Source organism: Hylobates moloch, unplaced genomic scaffold (assembly GCF_009828535.3).
Source record: "Hylobates moloch isolate HMO894 unplaced genomic scaffold, HMol_V3 SCAFFOLD_20, whole genome shotgun sequence".
NCBI lineage: Eukaryota > Metazoa > Chordata > Mammalia > Primates > Hylobatidae > Hylobates > Hylobates moloch.
Genome location: NW_026652295.1, coordinates 2,814,783 through 2,836,862, shown reverse-complemented (window position 1 = coordinate 2,836,862; position 22,080 = coordinate 2,814,783). Strand labels below are relative to the sequence as shown.

Here is a 22,080-nt window from a genome sequence, read left to right as displayed (position 1 = left end):
TGTCAGAGAACAGCGTCATGGGGAGGTTATGTGAGTCCGCGGGTGAATCAGAGAGGGTCTGGACATGTGTTTGGCAGGGAAAATGGACAAAGATTACATCTTAGGAGGCTGCCAAGAAAAAAGAACAGAATGACTGGAAAATTAAAGGTAAAGAGTTAATATTGCTGCCTGGACTGGAAAATTAAAGGTAAAGAGTTAATATTGCTGCCTGGACCATAAAATGGTATAACTACTGTGGCACTATCCTGTAAAATGAACATCTGGAACTTCTATCACCTAGCAAATTGTCTCCTAAATTTGTATGAAATTCTCCCACGTGTGCCAGGAGCTCAGTCCAGGGTGTCCACAACAATACTGTTTATAGTGGCAAAAAAATGAAAATGGCCACGGGCAACAGAATGTTCACTGCCTGCTACTTATAACAGCAGAAAAAGGCAACTTAAAAATTAAGTTAATTATCTACTATTAGAAAACCGGTGAAATAGGCCAGGTGTGGTGGCTCATGCCTGTAATCCCAGCACTTTGAGAGGCCAAGGTGGGTAGATCAGGAGGTCAGGAGATTGAGACCGTCCCGGCTAACGCGATGAAACCCTGTCTCTACTAAAAATACAAAAATTAGCTGGGTGTAGTGGCGTGTGCCTGTAATCCCAGCTACTCAGGAGGCTGAGGCAGGAGAATCGCTTGAACCCGGGAGGCAGAGGTTGCAGTGAGCCAAGATCGCGCCACCGCACTCCAGCCTGGGTGACAGAGCCAGACTGTCTCAAAAAAAAAAAAAAAAAAGAAAGAAAATTGGTGAAATAAGATACAGTACATCCATACAATGGAATAATATGCGCCTATCATACAACTAGTATAAATGCATATTTTTTGACATGAAAGTTGTTTCCTTGAAAAATTGTTCAACAAAAATAGTAGGTTAGAAAAACGTTAGGTGTGGTACGATGCCATCAATGTGAAACTGCGTTTGTGATGCAGGCCAGAAAGCAGAGCCGCCAAGACTTGCTAGTGTCTCCAGAGAGCTGCACTGTGGGCTCCTTCCACTTTCTTCTTTACACCTATTTGAACGCTTGGAGTTTTCCATAGCAATTACATGGTATTATTTAGTAGAAAAATATAACAACAAAATTTAAACAAAATAAATGAAGACAGGCCCAGCCACCCTTCCTCCCCCAGCCCTTCCCTCAGAGACCTGCCTTCATCAAGTCAACAGCATCTTTCGCATCCCTTTCAAAAAAGTCTGCTGGGAAATCACGATCTGGGGGCCTGGAATGTCCGTAACCTCGAGGATCCCAGGCGACCACCGTGAAGAGCTTCTTATTGAGGTTCTTGAGCTGAGGTCCGAAATCAGTCTCTCCACTTCCTAAAAACAGCCACTTGGTTACCCTCAAGTGATCGCTTTCACCTACCAAACACATTACCGTGAAAACAGAAGCAATAACAATCTTAAAGCAAAGTAGTTTCTACTCAAAGTGGTCAGAATGTAATCAGGAAAGCAGCCTTGCAATGACTTAATCCATCTACTCGAAGAAAGGAGGCAGGCTGGCTGGGTGCGCCTGTAATCCTAGCACTTTGGGAGGCCGAGGCGGGTGGACTGCCTGAGCTCAGGAGTTCGAGACCGGCCTGGGCAACACGGTGAAACCCCATCTCTACTAAAATACAAAAAAAAAAAAAAATTAGCCGGGCATGGCGGCGTGTGCCTGTAGTCCCAGCTACTCAGGAGGCTGAGGCAGGAGAATTGCTTGAACCCCGGAGGCGGAGGTTGCAGTGAGCCAAGATCGCGCCACTGCACTCCAGCCTGAGCACAGGGCAAGACACAGTCTCCAAAAAAAAAAAAAAGGAGGCGGGCTTCCTTTCCCGGTGGAGTGCGGGCCTGCCTCCGACCTCCCCCTGGTGGCTATTTTGGGAAGGAGAGAGTCCCTGGGTCTTCCTTTGGTTCTGGATTATTTCAGCACTTTTGAAACCTCTTTGGCTTAATCTTCCTTTTCTAAAGAAAAGAATTAATGAAACTGTATAGAAATTATTTCACAGATATGCTTCTGGGTTATCTTTTCTTCTTAAAACAATGACTTACACATGAGAAGGATCTCTATAATATCTGCAAAGAAATTTATGAGATTTGGTCCAAGTTATTCAAAGTAGAATTCTAAAATTCCAGATTTTTAATTTTTTTTTTTTTTTTTACTAAGCTAAGGTGAATAGCCTAAAGATTTTATTTTGTAGTTATAATTAAAAACCAGAAAAACTCAACGAAAACACTGAAATGCAGAAGGGGTATGGAGGAAAGAAACCAAATCAGTTTCGTCAGAACAGTATGAAACAGCTGATGCTAAAAGCTGAATTCTATTAGTGGGCCTGCAGGGAGCTTGGCCGCTAGTCCACAGCCCACCACGTGGTCACTGTAGGTGTGGTGTGTTCACACCTACTGTGCACAGTGCAGAAGGCCACTCTCACAGAGCTCAGTCCAGGGGCAAGTCAGCATTTTATCAGTGAAGTCTGCTGATTTCTGAGGACTTCTATCTCAGGCCACAAATGACTACTAACCACTTTGCCTGATAAACTATATTAGAAAATGTCTTTCAAGGTGGTGCAGTATCATTTAACATTGTCAAGGCCTATCATTTTTCCTGGCAGGATATATCTTTCTCAAGATCAAGTAAACCATTCAGAAAATTCAAGCCAAAACCAAATGAATAGATCTCCAGCCCACATCTGCTGCTGTGACCCATGAGGCTTCTCTTCTGCCTCTGACCTGGAGGGGTTCTGTTGAGGGAAGTACCCTGAAGGAGGGGCAGGAGGTGAGAAGATGGGAAAAAAGAACAGTCTAAAAGACCAATTTCAGAAACAAGAAGGCATTTGCTCCCTGGTACACATGTACACATTTGAAGACCAGTGCCAAGAATATAAGACTTTAAAAAACATTTAAGGAATACATGTACATAGTTATCAGCATGTAACACCTGAGAGGCCTGTGCGGAGGGGAACTGGGTGCTGAGGATATGACAGAAGAAAGAATCTCCTCTGGTCCATTTTTTTTTTTTATGTTGGAATCATGCTAATACTTTACATAAACAAAAAGTAAATTGGGGACAGGTGCAGTGGCTCACACCCATAATCCCAGCATTTTGGGAGGCCGGGGCGAGTGGATCACCTGAGGTCAGCAGTTCGAGCCCAGCCTGGTTAACATGGTGAAACCTCGTCTCTACTAAAAATACAAAATTAGCCAGGCATGGTGGCACACATCTGTAATCCCAGCTACTCAGGAGGCTGAGGCAGGAGAATCGCTTGAACCTGGGAGGTAGAGGTTGTGGTGAACCAAGATCGTGCCACTGCCTGCAGCCTGGGCAATAGAGTGAGACTCCCTCTCAAGAAAAAAAAATTAAATTGGTAAGTTTTTAGCACCTGGACAATGACCGCAATACTGAAATAATGGAAAGCTAAGATGGGAAATGTTTTTACAGATAACTTTAGCTCCCCATCAGCCATGAGAGTCAATGTCCTCGTTCATCAGGTTAAGGAAAACAAAGGTACCAAACACCATTTAGACACACGTGCCTCACTAGCTGCAACAGTGCCACGATCAGCTGAGGCTCAGTCAAGTGGAACCTTTTTAGCTCTTCACTTTTAGAAAGAAGCAAATCACAAAGAAATAAGTACAGGCAGCCTTCCTATCCATGGGTTCTGCATCTGTGGATCAATCAACCTCAGAACAAAAATATTTGGGGAAAAAAATGGATGGTTGGGTCTATACTGAACATGTACAGACTTTTTTCCTTGTCATTATTCCCTAAACAATACAAGATAACAATTATTTGCACAGCATTTACATTGCATGAGATATGGTAAGTAATCTAGAGATGACTTAAAGTATACAGGAGGACATGCGTAGCTTCCATGCAAATATTGAGCTGTTTTATATCAGGCACTTGAGGATCCTCAGATTTGGGGATCTGAGGGCTTCCTGGAACCAATCCCCCATGAATACTGAGATTAAATATTAGGATTATTTAACTAAATCAAAAATAAAGCAACAACACTAACACCCTTAAAACCAGATTTCGGATGTCCTGGAATCACTGGAAATTTTTCCCTTGAACTTTCTACATCTGAACTCCAGTTCTGCAAAATGAGATTGAGATTCAGTAGGCTTTATTATGGCCCATACATTGAGAAGGGGTAATATGCCAAGCTAACTCTGATTTCTAAAAAGATTCAAACTGAGTTTTTTTTTCTTACCTCTTGTTTTAACTGAATATATTACCAACCACGACAAGTGATCAATCCACCCTAGTTTTAGCACTGGAAGTCCCACATCCTGGAAAATCCTCCAATGCCAAGCAAACTAGGATGACTGATTACCCACTCACCTTCTTCCTTTATCTACCCCTTCTTTCCACACCCCTTTCCTTGACCCCTGTCACCCTCCCAAATTATGGGCAACTGTGATTTCATAGAGTACTTGCATAGGAAAAACTGGGTACTTTACTAAAGGAATAAAAAATCCAATTCTGAACAGCAGTAGAAAGTTACCTACTTTTCTAAGTCATTTAAGTTTGATTGTAGCAAATATGAAAACATTTCAGAAAAGCACTAAAATTAATAATCAATATTTGGCATCTAGTATTGTGAATGCATCATAGATTTTACAGCATGCAAAAACATTCCATTAAAAAGTGTCCAGACCTAACATCCCAGGAAGTAGCAGGACTGCGTGATCTCCCTCTCCAGTCTGCTGGTAATGCAGCTGAACGCCATTCACAGCCACTTTGGCAGAGGTTACCGAGGTGCTAGAAGAGAAAAAACCCATCCCCACAGAGGGAAAGGGGAGATGGGAAGATTTCTTAGTTGATTCAAAATACCAGCTAGACAGGAGGAATAAGTGTTAGTGTTCTACACCGCTGTAGGATGACTACGGCTAACAATAAGCAATAGTTTAAAATAGCTAGAAGGAAGATATTGAATGTTCCCAACACAAAGAAATGATAAATGTTTGAGACGATAGATATGCTAATTACACTGATCTGATCACTACACTTTGTACCTATCGAAACATCACTATCTACTCCATAAACAGGTACACTTATGTCAATTAAAAAATAAAATTTGAAAAATGTTTAAAAATCCACCCCCAAAGGAAAATCATTTAACAGCACGAACTTAATACGATAAAATAGTCTTTGTATATGAATGAGTCGCCTCCAGAACGCCTCTCAGGCTCCTTGGGTTATTTTGCTTTTTCCAATTCTGAACAGTGACATAAGTTTGAATCTTCTTTACTAGACTGCCGATCTGAACTGTGCCCTCATGCTTGAATACATTATCGTGCCCAGCCTGGGGCTCACCCTACAAAAACCCTAGGAGGCTTGCTCAATCAATGGCCACAGAGGCTCATGGCACACACCGGTGAGCTGGAAGCCGAGGGTACTCAAGTGCAGGCTGGCGTGGGGCTGGGTGCAGTGAAATGAGGGTGCACATCAGGGGCAAAGACCCTGGAGTCACTCGTCTGCACCTCAGCAGGCCCAGAGGACCTACCCAGACCTTCAGCAGCCTTGGTGACATTCCCAAAGATGAGACTGGTCCCAAGGTCTCGATCTCCAGGCTGGTCTTTAGCTGTAGGGTATCCTGTGTTGTCTGGCCTGCTGCAGGAGGGCCATAGTCAAGAGTGCCCATCTGCACTGATAAATCCTACTGTTTTTCAAAATGGTAAAATATGTCTGTGTCAACGGCTAAGTAGCCCTGTCCATAAGCCTCCATCTCAAAAGCCCTCCTTCCTGCCACTCACCCGCTTTGGCCTAAGACCTCCTAGGATCCAGCATCTAACTGGACCACGCTTAGCACAGGACAATGCCTCAGGACAGGCATAATGCCAGTGTCCGTCCTGCCTGAATTATGGGTGCTGTACGGGTGTTCTGATTACCCTCTCCTCAGCTGCTCTTCAAGGAGTGCCAGACTGTCCTGGGATATACACCAGTGGGGCACACAGACGGCCCCTGCACCAGGACCAGGCTCCATCAGCCTTCCCACAGCTTATCAGACAGATGACTGAGTGTAGCACAGGAGGGACATGACGGCAAGCCAGGACAGATGCCAGAAGGAGGTGCTCTCTTCTCCTGGTGGGGGGCCAATACAATGAAATCAACCACCATCTCCTTTTACTTTTATTTTATTTATTTATTTATTTTTTGAGATGGAGTCTCGCTCTGTCGCCCAGGCTGGAGTGCAGTGGCAGCTCCGCCTCCCGGGTTCACGCCATTCTCCTGCCTCAGCCTCCCGAGTAGCTGAGACTACAGGCGCCCGCCATCACGCCCGGCTAATTTTTTTGTATTTTTAGTAGAGACGGGGTTTCACCGTGTTAGCCAGGATGGTCTCGATCTCCTGACCTCGTGATCTGCCTGCCTCAGCCTCCCAAAGTGCTGGGATTACAGGCATGCCCGGCCCATCTCCTTTTTCTTCTACATACTCCCTACCCCTACCTCTGCCCTTAGTCAAATGATAACTGAAACACAGCCCTTCTGAAAAAACGAGGTCCTGTTTTCTCTTTTGGTTTAATCTTATTTGCCAATCTCAAGAAAAAAAGAAACAAACGTGGAAACAGATGTGTTGAATACGGGTACATCTAATCTTAACACACAATTTCTGGAAAAATAAAAGACAGAATTGGGAAGTAATAAGGTCTGACCAAACTATAAGCTCCTTATCTACAGAAATATTATTAGAGGGGCATCAATGAAGCCACCAAGCAATGGCAATACTGACCCTGCCATTTACTTATTATGATTACTGCCCTATTCCTCTGAGAAATTCATTTCTACAGTTAAGATAGCTTAGGATCGGCCGGGCGTGGTGGCTCACACCTGTAATCCCAACACTTTGGGTGGCCCAGGCGGGTGGATCACGAGGTCAGGAGATTGAGACCATCCTGGCCAACATGGTGGAACCCCGTCTCTACTAAAATACAAAAAAAAAATTAGCCAGGTGTGATGCTGCGCACCTGTAATCCCAGCTACTCGGGAGGCTGAGGGAGGGGAATCGCTGGAACCCAGGAGGTGAAGATTACAGTGAGCCGAGATCGTGCCACTGCACTCCAGCCTGGTGACAGAGAGAGACTCCGTCTCAAAAAAAAAAAAAAAAAAAATATCGCTATTACAATATTGTATATTCAGCTATTTCTTTTGTGTATGTTTTGCAAAGTAGCCATTAAATATTTGCTACCTTCAGGGCTTGAAATTTACATGAATCGTCATGACTTATTTTTACATCTCTTATATATTATATAAATATTCCCATTGTGCCTGCTAATTACTTCATGTTTATTATATCCCCAGGCTTTTACATTCATTGTTTCAAATCCTCACAAAAACGCTGCAAGGCAAGAGGCTCAGAGAGTTTGAACAATCTGCCCACATTCACATAGCTAGGAAGTGGCCACGAGGCCACGAGAACTCCAGAGGCCATGATTCCTCTCTAACCTCATGGCTGAGCAGAGTCCTAAGAGGGCTCAGGCACTGGGGCCACACTGACTGCCAGATACAGCGTGGTGGCAAACATCAGCAGAAGGACAGTCCCCGATTCTCTGGCAGGGCATCCCAGGGTTGAACTTGGAAAATATTTTTTAGGAAGATTGTTAGGTTATGTGAATTATTAATATTTATAGCACATAATATACAATTTGGTAGAAAAGGCTTTTTTTGACCTGACCCAGGAATAAATCACCTTACAGACTTTGAAATAAGGGTCAAAGTTCCAAACAGCAGACTTACAAACAAGTTTTCGGAACATAAGTCAATTGTAGGTTGGGCACTGGCTATTCTCAAGCAAAGTTTTTACATCAATCCTTTTACCTACTGACACTGAGCTACAGCCGCATTTCAAGATTAACTAATACCACTGCTTGTTTTTCCAGATTATATGTCATATCAACTTGCAGCTGCATTTATAAAATGGCAGTAGAAAATCCAGAGAAACCTGAAACTAGGTGGATGGGGCCTTCCTCAACCATTAAATAACCTATCAGAACTATATTGGTAGGCTGAGAGCGGTGGCTCACGCCTGTAATCCCAGCACTTAGGGAGACCGAGGCAGGTGGATCGTTTGAGGTCAAGAGTTTGAGACCTGTGGGCGGCAAGCCACCCAGGCGCCGAGGCAAGAGACCGAGGACACGAGCTGTTCCAGTATAATATAAAACAAGAATAGTTATACCAGATATAGATCTTAGATATGATTATATATCAATATCAATAATCATTAGTTGGTAGTAATTACTCTTTATTCCAATATTATAATAATCCTCACTCTATAATCATAACCTAGGAAAAACCAGGCCATACAGAGATAGGAGCTGAGGGGACACAGTGAGGAGTGACCAGAAGACAAGAGTGCGAGCCTTCTGTTATGCCCAGACAGGGCCACCAGAAGAGCTCCTTGGTCTAGCGGTGACGCCAGCGTCTGGGAAGATGCCCATTGCCAGGCAGACCGTGGTCTAGCAGTAGCGAAAAGTATCAAGGAACAACACCCGCTACTTAGTAGACCGGGAAAGGGAGTCTCCTTTTCCCCGGGGGAGTTTAGAGAAGACTCTGCTTCTCCACCTCTTGTGGAGGGCCTGACACCAGTCAGGCTTGCCCACAGTTATCCGGAGGCCTAACCGTCTCCCTGTGATGCTGTGCTTCAGTGGTCACGCTCCTAGTCCACCTTCATGTTCCATCCTGTACACCTGGCTCTGCCTTCTAGATAGCAGTAGTAAATTAGTGAAAGTACTAATAGTCTCTGATACGCAGAAATAATGGTGCACGCTGTTTTTCTCTTTGTCTTCTCTCTCTGCCTCAGCTGCCAGGTAGGGAAGGGCCCCCTGTCCAGTGGAAAAGTGACCCACGTGACCTTACCTATCATTGGAGATGACTCACACACTCTTTACCCTGTCCCTTTTGTCTTGTATCCAATACATAACAGAGCAGCCTGACATTTGGGGCCACTACCGGTCTCTGCACATTGGTGGTAGTAGTCCCCTGGGCCCAGTTGTCTTTTCTTTTATCTCTTTGTCTTCTGCTTTTATTTCTACAACCTCTCATCTCTGCACACGGGGAGAGACCCACCGACCCTGTGGGGCTGGACCCTACAGAGACCAGCTTGGCCAACATGGTGAAACCCCGTCTCTACTAAAAACCCAAAAATTAGCAGGGCATGGTGGCAGGTGCCTGTAATCCCAGCTACTCGGGAGGCTGAGGCCAGGAGAATCGCTTAAACCTGGGAGGCAGAGGTTGCAGTGAGCGAGATCACACCACTGCACTCCAACACGGGCAAAAGAGTGAGAGTCAGTCTCAAAAGAAAAAAAAAAAAACTATATTGGTACAATCACAGTAACTTACTTCAATGCCTTTCTGCACGCAGGAAACTGGAAAAAATAATCATTTTCACTGTTAATTTATACAGCTGTAGCCATTGACATGTTTTTCCATCTATCAAAATAGCCCAGACCATCTTATAATTCTGAAATTAAAGGAGCTAGTTAATTGCAATATGAAATTTTAAAAGCTGGTCAGATTTGCCCTCTTTTCTCCTTCTAAATCAAGTTTTCAAACTAAAAGTTTCTATGTTGGATCAAGTAAAGTTCTAAACGCTGTGCACCTATCTAGTACTGACTTTATGAAAGTAGCCCATCAACAGTTAACTGCGCGCATGCACTGTGTACGTTCGTTGTATACGTGTGTTTGCATGTGTGTAGGGATGTATGTAGAGAATAAAGTAAAACCAGCTTCACGCCGCTCTATCCACATTTCTACCCAGTATCTCTTGGGACCAAGAGTACCCATTTTCAAGACAGAAGGTCAGAAATTAATCCAGTTTTTTGTTATTGTTTTACCTGAAATGGGGGGACAGGTGGGAGAACAAAAGAGAATAAAGCAGATTCCTGGGCATCTCCACACATGTAGATCAGATCCTCTGGGAGTGAGGCCCAGGATTCCGAATTTTCAGTTCCCAACGTGATTCTTTTGCATATTAAGGTACGAGATCAGCAAGCAAAGAGAAGATTTAGGGCTCTCAGGACCCGTGATTAAAGCCTTAGCGGTACTCAGGCTCAGGCTGACTTCTGACATAACAGGAAGAAGAGATTATTGTCCTTATGCCCTCAGTGTGGACTCTGGACAGAGCAATGGACTAATAAGGGCGTTGGGATTCTAATCCGTGCTCCGTCACGGGTGAGTCTACACTACAGGCAAATGTATCTCCCTGGGTCTTTCTGGTGTGCACACTGAAGGGGCTGCACTCCATAGCCCAAGCCTCCACGGCTCCAGACTCCTTGAACTGAGGCTGACCGAGGCGCATGCACGATCGAGAGGCTCGAGCACCAAGTGCGGCTGGCCCCCAGGATCGGGGTCTCGCGGCACAAAGGGCAACAGGGCGGCCAGGCCGCGCCCACGCCCTGTGCCCGCGCGCCAGGAACTCCTGCTGTCGGCATGCGCCCCTCCCGCCTCCCCTGGAGCGCGCCGACGCTGGGGATCCCCGGGGCGAGGTGGCCGCCATTACCCGAACGCGGCCGCGGGTCCGGCCCGTGGGACGTGGATCTCGGGCTTCAGCGCTGAGAGCAGCAGCCGCAGGCGCAACACGCCCCGGTCGCCCAGCACAGCCACCATGGTCACAGGTCGCGTCGCTGCCGGGAGCGCTCATGCGCTAAGACCAAGCGCCGTACCCGGCCCACTCTGCCCCGAAGCCACGCCCTCTGCTCCGCCCACCTCGCCGCTCCATCCTGCTCCGCCCTCTGCCCGCCCCGCCCCGAAGCCACGCCCTGCCGGGAGCTTTCCCGTGGGCAACTGAAACTCGGCTCGTGGTTTCGCAGTCCTGGAACGGCCGGCACCCGCATAGACCGTCCCCTCTCGGTGCTGGCTCTGGCTCCTGGGGTGAGTGTCCCAGTCGGCGCTACCCCGCCCTCGCTCGTCGCCTCAGCGACTATGGCCTTTCCAGGAGGCGAGGCCGCCAGCCATAGCGCCCTCGCTGGGTGGGCGTCCAGGCGGGGCTCCGGGGTGGGCGGGGCTCCGGGGTGGGCGGGGCTCCGGCTCTAGGCAGGCTGCTAACGGTGGAAGTGTGTTTGCTTTTCAGAGATGATGGGATCTAAATTTTCTTTATACCACTTCACACCCATTAGGATGGCTACTAGCAAAACCCACAGAAATTAGTGGTGGCGAAGATGTAGAGATAATTAAAGCCCTTGTATATTGCTGTTGGGAATGTAAAATGGTGCAGCCACTGTGATGAACAGTACTGCGGTTCCTCAAAAAATCAGTTATATGATTCAGCATTTTCTTTCCTGGGTATATAACCCAAAATAATTTAAAACAGGGTGTACAAGAAGAAATCTTTTTACACTCATGTTGACAGCGGCACTATTCAAAATAGCCAAAAGGGTGGAAGCAATTTAAATGTCCAAAAACAGATACTTGGATAAGCAAAATGTTGTCTGTGCATGTAAGGGAATATGTTTTAGCCTGAACAAAGAACGAAATTCTGAGACATGGTACTACATGGATGAACCTGGAGGACGCTATGCTGAGGGAGATTCCACTTATATAATAAGGTACCTAGAGGAGTCAAACTTATAGGGACAGAAAATAGAATGGGGGTTGTTGGGGGCTGGTGGAAGGGGGAATGGAAAGTTGGTGTTTCATGGGGACAGAGTTTCAGTTTGGAGAGATGAAAAAGTCCTGGAGATGGATTTTGGTGATACCTGCATTACATTGTGAGTGTACTTAATGCCACTGAACTACACACCTAAAAGTGGTTTAAGTGATAAGTTTTATGTATGTTTTACCACAGTTTTTTTCTTTGACTGTATAATTGCAGCTTTATAAAGGTTATAGACATTATCTAATTGAAAGCACTATTGCTTTTTAAGTCTATCGTTCTGCCTCAATTGGAAATAACTAGCAGATTTGTGGCTACTGTTGTAGCCTTGGCTTGAATAATTGGAGACAACAGCTTCTTTGCATATTGCATTTCTTTTCCTCCAAGAGACCTTTTTGGTGTAACAGTCAGTTCTGTGAGCACAGTGCTTGTAGGTGTTACACTCAGAAAGTTCTGTCACCTGCAGTGTCCTTACTGGCCCACTGGAGTTTCTTGAGTAGTAAAGGCAGTTTGGGCCTAAATACAGACTATGCAAAAGTTTTCATATTCTACTCTCAACATAAATCTATCACATTAATTCCTGCATAAGAGGAAAGAGACATATATAATGTTTGAGTTTAATATCATTTGACTTTCAGAAATCTTTGGTGAGGTATTTCCTTTTTTCCTGATATGTTGATTGGGGTTTCATCTCAGAAATAATAAAAATAGCTGTCTGTACAGTTTCAACACCAGTTACCCTTGTGCTAATCAAAAACGGTAGCACTGAGTTTTTAGGTTGTTGGTGTCACTATTTTTTTTTTTTTTTTTTTTGAGACGGAGTTTTGCTCTTGCTGCCCAGGCTGGAGTGCAATGGCGCGATCTCAGCTCACTGCAACCTCCACCTCCCGGGTTCAAGCAATTCTCCTGCCTCAGCCTCCTGAGTAGCTGGGATTACAAGCACCTGCCACCATGCCCGGCTAATTTTTGTAATTTTAGTAGAGATGAGGTTTTGCCATGTTGGCCAGGCTGGTGTCGAACTCCTGACCTCAGGTGATCCACCCGCCTCAGCCTCCCAAAGTGCTAGATTACAGGTGTGAGCCACCGCGCCCAGCATGGTGTCACTATTTTTAAGTAACATACCTGACAACCAGTTCTTTATATATAGGAAGATTGTGCAGTTTAAAAAACTGCCATTTTTGTGCCAGGCACCTTATGATGCATCATATTTCTTTAATCTTCACATCAGCCTTCTGTGCTATTGCACTCTCCATTTATAGATGAGGCAACTGAGGCTAAGAAAGGTTAGGAAGCAAGCCCTAGGTAACACAGCTGAAAAGTAATTTTGAGCTGCCCAATTTCAGGACTCTATACTTGGATAATGATGGTGAAAGGCCAGGAAGCAAGCCCTGGGTAACACAGCTGAGAAGTGGCAGAGGGGAGTTTTGAGCTCTCAATTTTAGGACTCTATACTTGGATGATGATGATGATGATATTATTATTGAGGCATGGTGTGATCACAGCTCCCCACAGCCTCAAAAGTCCTGGGCTCAAGTGATCCTCCCACCTTAGCCTCCCAAGAAGCTAGGACTACAGGCATATACCACCACACCTGGCTAATATTTTTAAATGTTTTTGTGGAGATAGGGTCTTGTTATGTTGTCCACACTGGTCTCGAACTCATGGCCTCAAGCGATCCTCCCAGCTTGGGCTCCCAAAGTGCTGGGATTACAGGCATGAGCCACTATACCTGGTCGTATACTTGGATTATTACATATTGTAAAAATCACTGTAGTAGCATTAACCTTTCAGTGATTTCTCTGAAATCAGCTGCTTCTAAAATCTTGAACATTTACACTCCTAGTTTTGCCTTTATTATAATTAGAAAACCCTTTTCCTTTCAAAAATACCACACATTAAAATGTATATCAAATTACTGCCTAAAATATTTTGTGATTAAACATTTTATTCCTGAAACCCTAACCTCACATGACACACCCAAAGCAAAGATGATGATTGTAGCAACAAGTGGAAAATCTACCAAGCAGGACTGTGGGAGCTGGAAGTAGGTCTCAATTACCAGCAATAACCTAGGGTGTGAATTACCTGTTTCCAAACCAAGTGTGGACAGTCTCGGTTCTCCTTTGCTGGTCTGTGTCGTCATGCTCACTTGGCTCTGCCCATTAACAGCAGTGTTCTTGTGGAGCTTGGGCAAACTTGGTTCTTCTCACCATGGTGCTGAGAGAGTGGGGGTGAAGGGAAGGCCCCAGAGCCAGGCGCAGGGACAGCAGTGCTGCAGGCCTGTCATCCTGAGGGCCAAAAGGCACCAGCAGGGAGGTGTTCTCACCATCAGCATCCCGTCTCCTGCTTGGCAGCAGGAGGGTAAAAGGGGATTATGCTCAGGAAACGCGGCCTCAGTGGCAGAGGCACCACGGAGAATCCCCATCTGTCCCAGTGACACATCACATCAATAGCCTAAAGTTGTGGTATAAAATTTTATTTTAAAAAATATGTTTAAAAATGCCTTGCCCTCTTGCCTTTTAACATTAATTATTCAACCTCTTTGGAATCTAAGATTTGAGAACACCATTTGGATGGTGGTACAAGGAGCAAACAGAACTCACCCAGGCTCCTCCAGCAAAGCCTGGACCCTCCCTCCATTCTCCCTTTTGGGCTGTAGGATCCAAGGCTGCATGGGGGCCAAGCAGTAACCGGGCAGGTGCGGACAGGAGAGCCGAGGCTCATTATTTTACAGCAGTGCTCTTCTCAACCGGGGCAATTTTCCCCTTTCCTTGGACCATTTGACAATGTTTAGAGACATTGTTGTCACAACTGCAGGGGAGTGGGGGGGAGAACAGTGCCCCTGGCGTCTAGTAGGTGGGGGCAGGGATGCTGCCAAACATCCTACGAGGCACAGGACAGTCCCCACAACACAGAATTACCCAGCCCGAGATGCCGACAGTGGCAAGGCTGAGACAGCCTGCTCTGCAGCCCCATTTCAGGGGTGTGTATGTGTCTGCTAGAGTTGAGGGGATTCACAATCAGAATCAACAACACTGTTATCAGCCCAAGACAGCCCAAGACACCAGAATCTGCTCCCACAGCCAGACTGACCATCACCACACCCTTCTCACCCTGCCTCTGGGGAGAGCTAAGCACACAGCCTTCCTTGTCGGTTTAGCAAAATGCCAGTGGAGACGCTGAGCGGCCCACCCAGCTTCAGTCTTCTATTCTAGTTCTTCCATCCACCCCCAGGTTTCAGGTGGGCTTTGAAAGGTTGGGTGCTAGAGGCACAATTACCACACTCAGAAGCTGTCCTTTTTCACTCTGGCACACAGAAAAAATATGAAAATACTTTCACAGTACACAGAGTAAACTGAGAAAGCCACTCAACAGTATCAGCCCTGAGGTTCTGGTCTCACCCAGGGGTAGAGATCAGCCATTTCCTGTTCCCTCTCCAGGGCGCCCAGGCTGGGTGAAGGTACCAGAATGCCAAGAAATAACTTTAAAAGTCAATCAAGAATTTTTGCTGTAGTCACAGTTAGTAGCAATTCCTTGCAACAACTGCCCGGGAAATTCTGATGTTTCCCCCCTCCTTAATACCCCTTTAAATCCATTCCGTTAATTTGAAAACTGAATATAAATTCAATTAATTTAAAAAATAATCGATAATTTAATAGACTGAAGACTGCATGTGATTCTTAGAGCCTAGAGTGACTGATACAGTGTTTGATATTAATGTTAACAGACCCTGTAATGTGGCAGTGAGCTGCAGTTGTGATCCAAAAAGTCTCTGAACGGGGCTTAGAATTTTACTACACTTCGTTTATAACAGGAGCCTACGTGAAGAAGAGAGCACACAATTTTAAAAGTTGATTTTATGTTCTCTGAGTTTTTCTTCTTGCTTCAACAAAACTCTAGGAAATGCCATAAGCTGAAAGAAAATGACCTCCCTCAGACATCTCTTTTCTCCCTTTCCAAACAGTTAGGAGTCATTTTTTTTATTGGCACTACGCCATTAAGAGGTCTGCCTGCTTCCGCTTTCCTCAGAGCGGATTGTTGGCTGGGCACAGTGGCTCAATGCCTAATATCCCAGCACTTTGGGAGGCCGAGGTGGGAGGATCACTTGAGTCCAGAAGTTTGAGACCAGCCTGGGCAACAGAGTGAGGCCCCTTTGCTGCAGATTTCTTTCCCCATTCTCCAGCTATGAAGTACAGGAAACAATATTTCTGCAGACACAGAACCCCTATCAGTGAGGACAGAATTCTGAATGCTCTGAGGCAGCCAGCCTTCTGGGGTTATTCACTAAGTGAAGCGTCCGCTTCAGCTGCCGTAGCCCATCCAGGGTTAGTTCTGGCTGACGTAAATCAAGTCGTTCAGAAGGTCGATCCTGGAACACTGGTGGAGCGCCTGGGCCAGCTTCCCCACTGTGGCTCCCTTAATGCCTTCCCTCATCACCCACTTTTGGAGCATCTGGTAAACCTTTTCTTTTAGTCCATCTCGCTCATAGTCATGGTCAATTTCATCAATCTGAGATTGTGTGAAGCCCAGTTTACGGGCACAGTTTTTCCAGTGCTTTCCCAGATTTTCTCTGATTGGGTCCAGGTGTTCATCGGTCAGACTAGTGGTATTACCTGCCAAATGGGAAAGAGAAGAAGGTATCAAGCTAAAACCCATTCAAACATTCCAGCTTCCTGAATTGCTAAAAAACCCCAGTGAAATGAAGAGTACCAGAAGACAGTGAAAAAGATAACTTCTTAGTTATATAGCCGTTGATGCACTGGCAGACATTTCACATGCCTGCTAGCCCACATGGAGTCTTTATGTGAATTAGAATAGGGCATTCCTGGCCTGGCGTGGTGGCTCATGCCTATAATCCCAACACTTTGGGAGGCCAAGGCAGGAGGATCACTTGAACCCGGGAGTTCGAGACCAGTCCTGGGCAACATAGCAAGACCCTGTCTCTACCAAAAAAAAACATTTTTTTTAATTAGCTGGGTATGGTGGCACATGCCTGTAGTCCCAGTTACTGAGGAGGCTGACACACGAGGATCACTTGAACCCAGGAGTTCAAGGCTGCAGTGGGCCATGATTGTGCCACTGTACTTCAGCCTGGGCCACAGAGCAGGATGTTGTCTCAGAAACAAAACAAAAAAGAATAAGGCATTCCTTCCTCCTCGTGGACACATCCCTGAGCCACAGCTGATGGCTCTGTGAACAAAACCCCTGTGTGGCTATGAGGCTGGGTGTTCTATTCAATCTTAGCCAGTGACCCTGTTGGTATTAGACCTTCCTGGATGTAAAGGGAAAACCACCATTTTTGTTCCTTTTAGACATTCTCCACTTACATCTGGCCAGAGTTAAAGCCACTCAACTCCTGACCACTACCCCCGCCTAACAGTTCACTTTTCCTCTTACTTAATCAAGGCATTGTCCAGCAGGCGGGAACCCATTCAGTTAGTTACAAAGCCTTCCTTTCTTTCACGCGACGAGGTAACTATACTCTTCAAGGTCTGTTTTTGGTCCCTTCCCCTCCTTTACCCCACCCCACTGCCGACCGACATTGCCTCTTCTCCGATAGCCATAACCTCTCTCCTTCTACTGGTTCCTTCCCTTAGCCCTTCATAAAAATAATAAAAGGAAACAAATAAAAATGTACAACAACCACAACAAAAAAGATTCCTTAATCCCCTCACTACCTCATTAAACAGAATATAAGGAAGAAAACATTTCATTCTTCCTTTCAACCTCTCTTCTTTCCTCAGCCCTCTGTGATGTGGCTCTCTGTCTCTCCATACCTTATAGATTGTCAGCAGTCCAAGAACTTCCCAAGATATTTTCCAAATTTTGTCAATATTTCTGTAGGGGGTAGATCCTGGGTTTCATTACATTCTCACCGGTGCCCTTGACCATTCAAAAGTTCTGTTCTAGGTATTTTAAAAGCTGTCCTTCAAATAGGTTAGACCAGGGGTTGGCCAACTATGGCCTGTGGGCCAAATCTGGCTCCCTGGCAGCATTTGTAAATCAACTTTTATTGGAACACAGCCGTGCTCATCCATGTACATATTGTCTGTGGTTGCTTTTGCACTACAATAAGAGAGTTGAGTAGTTCCAAGAGAGACCTCAAAGCCAGCAGGGCCTAACATTTACTATTGCTTCCTTTACAGGGAAAAAAAAAAAAAAAGCCAATCCCATGGTTAACTAGAAAGCTGAGTTCTTAATCAAGTTGTTTTGGCCTCACGACTTTTTCCAGACTGTACTTTGGGATTAGCCTTATGGGTCTGCACCATAGAACCCTATAAGAGATAGCCCTCTTGATTTTATTACAGAAGTGCTGTGGAGGGCACAGTCTTCTATCTTTCACAGGATCTCCTTCGATGAGGGCCTGACACAGCTATTTCTTCCGGGTCTGAGAAGTAATACTGATGATGATAATGATGAAAGTTTAACACTTTTTATAGAACCTACTATGTGCCAGGCAGTGTTCTAAGCTTTTTATACATATCAACTCATTTAATTTTCACAACAAATCCATAAATTAAATACTGTGCTTATCTCCATATTAAAAATAAATGACAAAGGAATTACATGGAAATTACAAAGATATTTTGCAGAAGTAACGTGAGAAAACTTTCAAGAAGAATTATCAGAGAAACTTTAAGATTCCACTGTGTCCTTCTCACAAGTAAGAAAGTTCAAGGTTGCTAGGCGTTGGGTCCTTCCAGGGTATCTTACCAAAGATAGCTTGGTACTTAGGAGCTGGCTCTCCTTTAAAGTTCATATTTGTGTTGTCTAGTAGTGATGAACTCGTCCCACCAATCTCCATATAATTGTAGGCTCCAACCTGAATGCCAGTACTATTGTATATGGTACATTTTATAGATTCATCTGAATAGAGAGAAACACACAGTAAGTAATTCTAGGTCAAAAGCAAGAGAAAAAAATACAGCTTGGCAAAAAAGCAGGGCTTTACCCCAAACATTAAGTTAATTATCCTATGCCACCCTTTAAACTTTTCTTCTTTAAAATCTGGCTAAACCACATCATACCCATTAGGATGCCTACAATTAAAAAAAAAAAAAGACAGAAATAACACATATTGACAAAGTTGTGGAAAAAATGAAGCCCTTGTGCACTGCTGGTGGGAATGTGAAATGGTGCAGCCGCTGCTATAAAGAGTATAGTGGGCCGGGTGCAGTGGCTCACACCTGTAATCCCAGCACTTTGGGAGGCCGATGCGGGTGGATCACCTAAGGTCAGGAGTTCGAGACCAGCCTGGCCAACATGGTGAAACACCATCTCTACTAAAAATACAAAAATTAGCCAGGCGTGGTGGTGGGCGTCTGTAATCCCAGCTACTCAGGAGGCTGAGGCAGGAGAATCACTTGAACCCGGGAGGCGGAGCTTGCAGTGAGCCGAGATCGTGCCACTGCACTCCAGCCTGGCGACAGAGCGAGAGTCCGTCTCAAAAAACAAAAAAGTATGGTGATTCTTCAAAAAAATTAAAGATAGAATTACCATATGATCCAGCAATTCCGTTTCTGAGTATATACCCAAAAGAACTAAAACATGGTCTTGAAGAAATATTTCTATCCATGTGTTCATTGCAGCATTATTCACAATAGCCAAAAGGTAGAAGTAAGCCAAGCACCCATGAGCAGATGAGTGGATAACCCAACTGTGGTCTAGCTACACAGTGGAACAGTCAGCCTCGCCAAGGAAGGGAATCACATCACCTGCTACAACATGCATGAACCTTGGGGACAATTCCTAAGTGAATGAAGCCAGCCACAAAGACAAATACTGCGCGATTCCACTCATATGAGGCACCCAGAATAGTCAGAGTCACAGAAACAGAGAGCAGAATGGTGGTTGTCTGGGGCTGGGAGGGGAGCTGGGGAGTTTGTGTTTAATGGATACAGAATTTTAGTTTTGCAAGATTAAAACAGTTATATAGATAGATGGTGGTGATGGTTGCAGAACAATGTGAATGTTAGATAATGCCACTGTAAAAATGGTTAAAATGGTAAATTTTATGTTTTTGAATTTTACCATAAAAAAATGTGGCTAACACCAAGTCAGAAAACAGAGGTGGATGAACAACACAGCAAAGCTCAGCCACACTTCCCAGCAGGATCCCACGACTCTGAACAACATCTGTGAAGGGTCCTCCTCCTTTACCCGATAAACTCAAACCTCTCAGATTCAGTATTCAGAAGCTGGCCACAGCTATCTCCTCCTTCTCTCCACTCCAGAGACTCCACTCCCACCAGATTTCCCACTGATCTGCTGACATGATGCTCCTGCCTCTGCCTGGACTGCTGACCTCCCCACATGTTTCTCCCTGCTTGTGAGTTTCGGACATAGGCCCAGCACAAATTCCACCTCCTTCCATGAGCCTGCACTGTAATCCTTGACTCAGCACTCTGCCCTGGGCCGCTCTGTATCCGAGCTGGGTCTGTTTGACTTCTCCACTAGAATGTGAGTCCCGAGAGGGCAGCGACCACACCCACTTGTTTTTGTACTCCTTACACTCGCTAGCCTGGGACTTGGTACAGGGCATGGGCTCAGTGACATTCATGCTAAGCTGAATTTGTCAAGTGTCGGTACTGTCCCTAAAGAGCGCTTGGCATATCTTTGTAGGAGAGAGAAGGTGGTCAAGAAGACAGTTCTGAGGAGGGAGGGAAATGAATATCAGCTCTAGGTACCTCCGTCAACACACCTGGCCCTAAGGTAGGCTGCCCTCTGGACCAGGCACCATGCTCATTTGTTGCATTTTCTGTGAGGAAGCCAAGGAAACTAGGGACCCTCTCTACTGAAAGGTGTAAGAAATATAGGATGTGAGCACACATGCCATCTGTGTGCAATTCAGGGTGTTAGCGAAGCTGCTGAAACTGGGGTCCTTGGAATCCTAGCAAGGAACCCCTGTGACAGTCTGAGGTGCCTTCCAGCGCTCAAGGCTGTCTAGGCGTTCTTTGTTAACAATGCTAATAACAGCAGCAACCATTTACTGAGCACTTACTCTGTGCATCGTCAGGCACAGTGCTAAGCTGCCTTACCCTGTTTAATCCTCCTGGCCCACTACCTCCAGCTTACACTGACACCGTGTTTGTCACTCACAGTCTGCGCTCACCACGGGCTTACATGAAGGTTTACCCTGCACCTCTCTACTTGGAAATTTGTGTTTTTGAATCAGTGCTTTCTGCCCAAATCTGGCCACTGGAAAAACCATGAAAGTTATGAAATGGAGAAACTAATGGAATATTAGAAACATACTAGAGCTTACAATGTATACATTTTCAGTTGCAACATTTTCATTTATAATTGAGGAGAATGAACTCTGGAGAGGCAAACGACTTTCCCAAAGTTACCCATATAGTGACTGGCACAAGCAGGACTAGACTTGGCTCTCCTGACTCTTAGCCCAGTGAGCTTTCCTTTTCTAACTTCACTTCAAGCAGCACAGTGAATAAAAAGCAGTGGGTCTAAGAGCTCTTTCACAGAAAGGAAGACATTTATTTTCCTGTTGTACTTACTGGATACACACACCCTTCTATGGTATGGCAAATTAGAAAACTCACATTTTGGTACAGAGTTCGGACTTTCTGATGATAACAAAAGCAAGCAGAAGACTTATTTAAATTTGCAAGGAGAGGCCAGGCGCGGTGGCTCACACTTGTAATCCCAGCACTTTGGGAGGCTGAGGCGGGCGGATCACAAGGTCAGGAGATCGAGACCACGGTGAAACCCCGTCTCTACTAAAACTAAAAAAAATTAGCCGGGCGTAGTGGCGGGCGCCTGTAGTCCCAGCTACTCGGACAGGCTGAGCCAGGAGAATGGTGTGAACCCGGGAGGCGGAGCTTGCAGTGAGCCGAAATTGCGCCACTGCACTCCAGCCTGGGTGACAGAGCGAGACTCCGTCTCAAAACAAACAAACAAATAAAAAAAAAAATTTGCAAGGAGAAACTCTGCGTGTTCATTTACTAGCTCAGTACTTGGCAGGATCCTCTTTGGGAGCAGAAACACAGAAAATTATATTATTTATTGTAGATCCAAGTGCCCCTTCCCCACTGAAAGCATCTCAGAATCCTGAAGAAGCTGCATCCCTGTACATCTGTCACTGGCAGAACCAGGAACCAGAACGAGAGTGCAAACAGAAAGAGATTTCTGGCACTAAACTAGTCTATTTGGGTTGCTCATGTAGAAAGAAGATAAAAAAATGACACATTAAATATTGGTTTAGGGTCTGCCTTCTGTCCATTAGGATTTAAACTGTATGAGGGAAGGGACTCGGGCTGTTTGTTCAGTTATAGCTCCAGTGCCTGGAGAACTGCATGGCACAAAGTGGGAAGAGTTTTGTAATTTTTTCTTTTTTTTTTTTTTTTTTTCGAGACACAATCTCTCTCTGTTGCCCAGGCTGGAGTGCAGTGGCATGATCTCAGCTTACTGCAACGTCTGTCTCCAGGGTTCAAGTGATTCTCCTGCCTCAGC

The 22,080-nt window shown here is 45.4% G+C and overlaps 2 protein-coding genes and 1 long non-coding RNA gene across 10 annotated transcripts in view; 1 reads left to right on the top strand and 2 right to left on the bottom strand.

Annotated features, from left to right (window-relative positions):
* BPHL (biphenyl hydrolase like) overlaps window positions 1–10,677 on the bottom strand; it is a 34,894-nt gene extending 24,217 nt beyond the window's left edge. Inside the window, exons 1-3 of one of the 3 annotated variants that reach the window (XM_032140427.2) lie at window positions 10,519–10,677; window positions 4,681–4,784; window positions 1,194–1,360 (exon numbers count right to left, since the gene is read on the bottom strand). In XM_032140427.2, coding sequence (XP_031996318.1) covers window positions 1,194–1,360; window positions 4,681–4,784; window positions 10,519–10,625 — 378 coding nt within the window. In that variant the 5' untranslated portion in view covers window positions 10,626–10,677. Of the gene's footprint in view, window positions 1–1,193; window positions 1,361–4,680; window positions 4,785–9,853; window positions 9,910–10,518 lie in introns of those variants that run through there. The other 2 variants (XM_032140426.2, XM_032140428.2) reach the window with 2 other exon arrangements.
* Window positions 10,678–10,788: 111 nt separating this feature from the next.
* Window positions 10,789–22,080, top strand: part of LOC116459722 (uncharacterized) — a 37,160-nt gene continuing 25,868 nt past the window's right edge. The window contains exon 1 of the long non-coding RNA XR_004245659.2: window positions 10,789–10,889. This is a non-coding gene — a long non-coding RNA (uncharacterized LOC116459722). The remainder of the gene's footprint in view (window positions 10,890–22,080) is intronic.
* The window catches only part of RIPK1 (receptor interacting serine/threonine kinase 1), a 47,256-nt gene continuing 40,414 nt past the window's right edge, over window positions 15,239–22,080 (bottom strand). For all 6 annotated transcript variants that reach the window (XM_032140421.2, XM_058432283.1, XM_032140422.2 and 3 more), the window contains 2 exons: window positions 18,325–18,477; window positions 15,239–16,223 (listed from right to left, as the gene is read on the bottom strand). In XM_032140421.2, coding sequence (XP_031996312.1) covers window positions 15,937–16,223; window positions 18,325–18,477 — 440 coding nt within the window. In that variant the 3' untranslated portion in view covers window positions 15,239–15,936. The remainder of the gene's footprint in view (window positions 16,224–18,324; window positions 18,478–22,080) is intronic.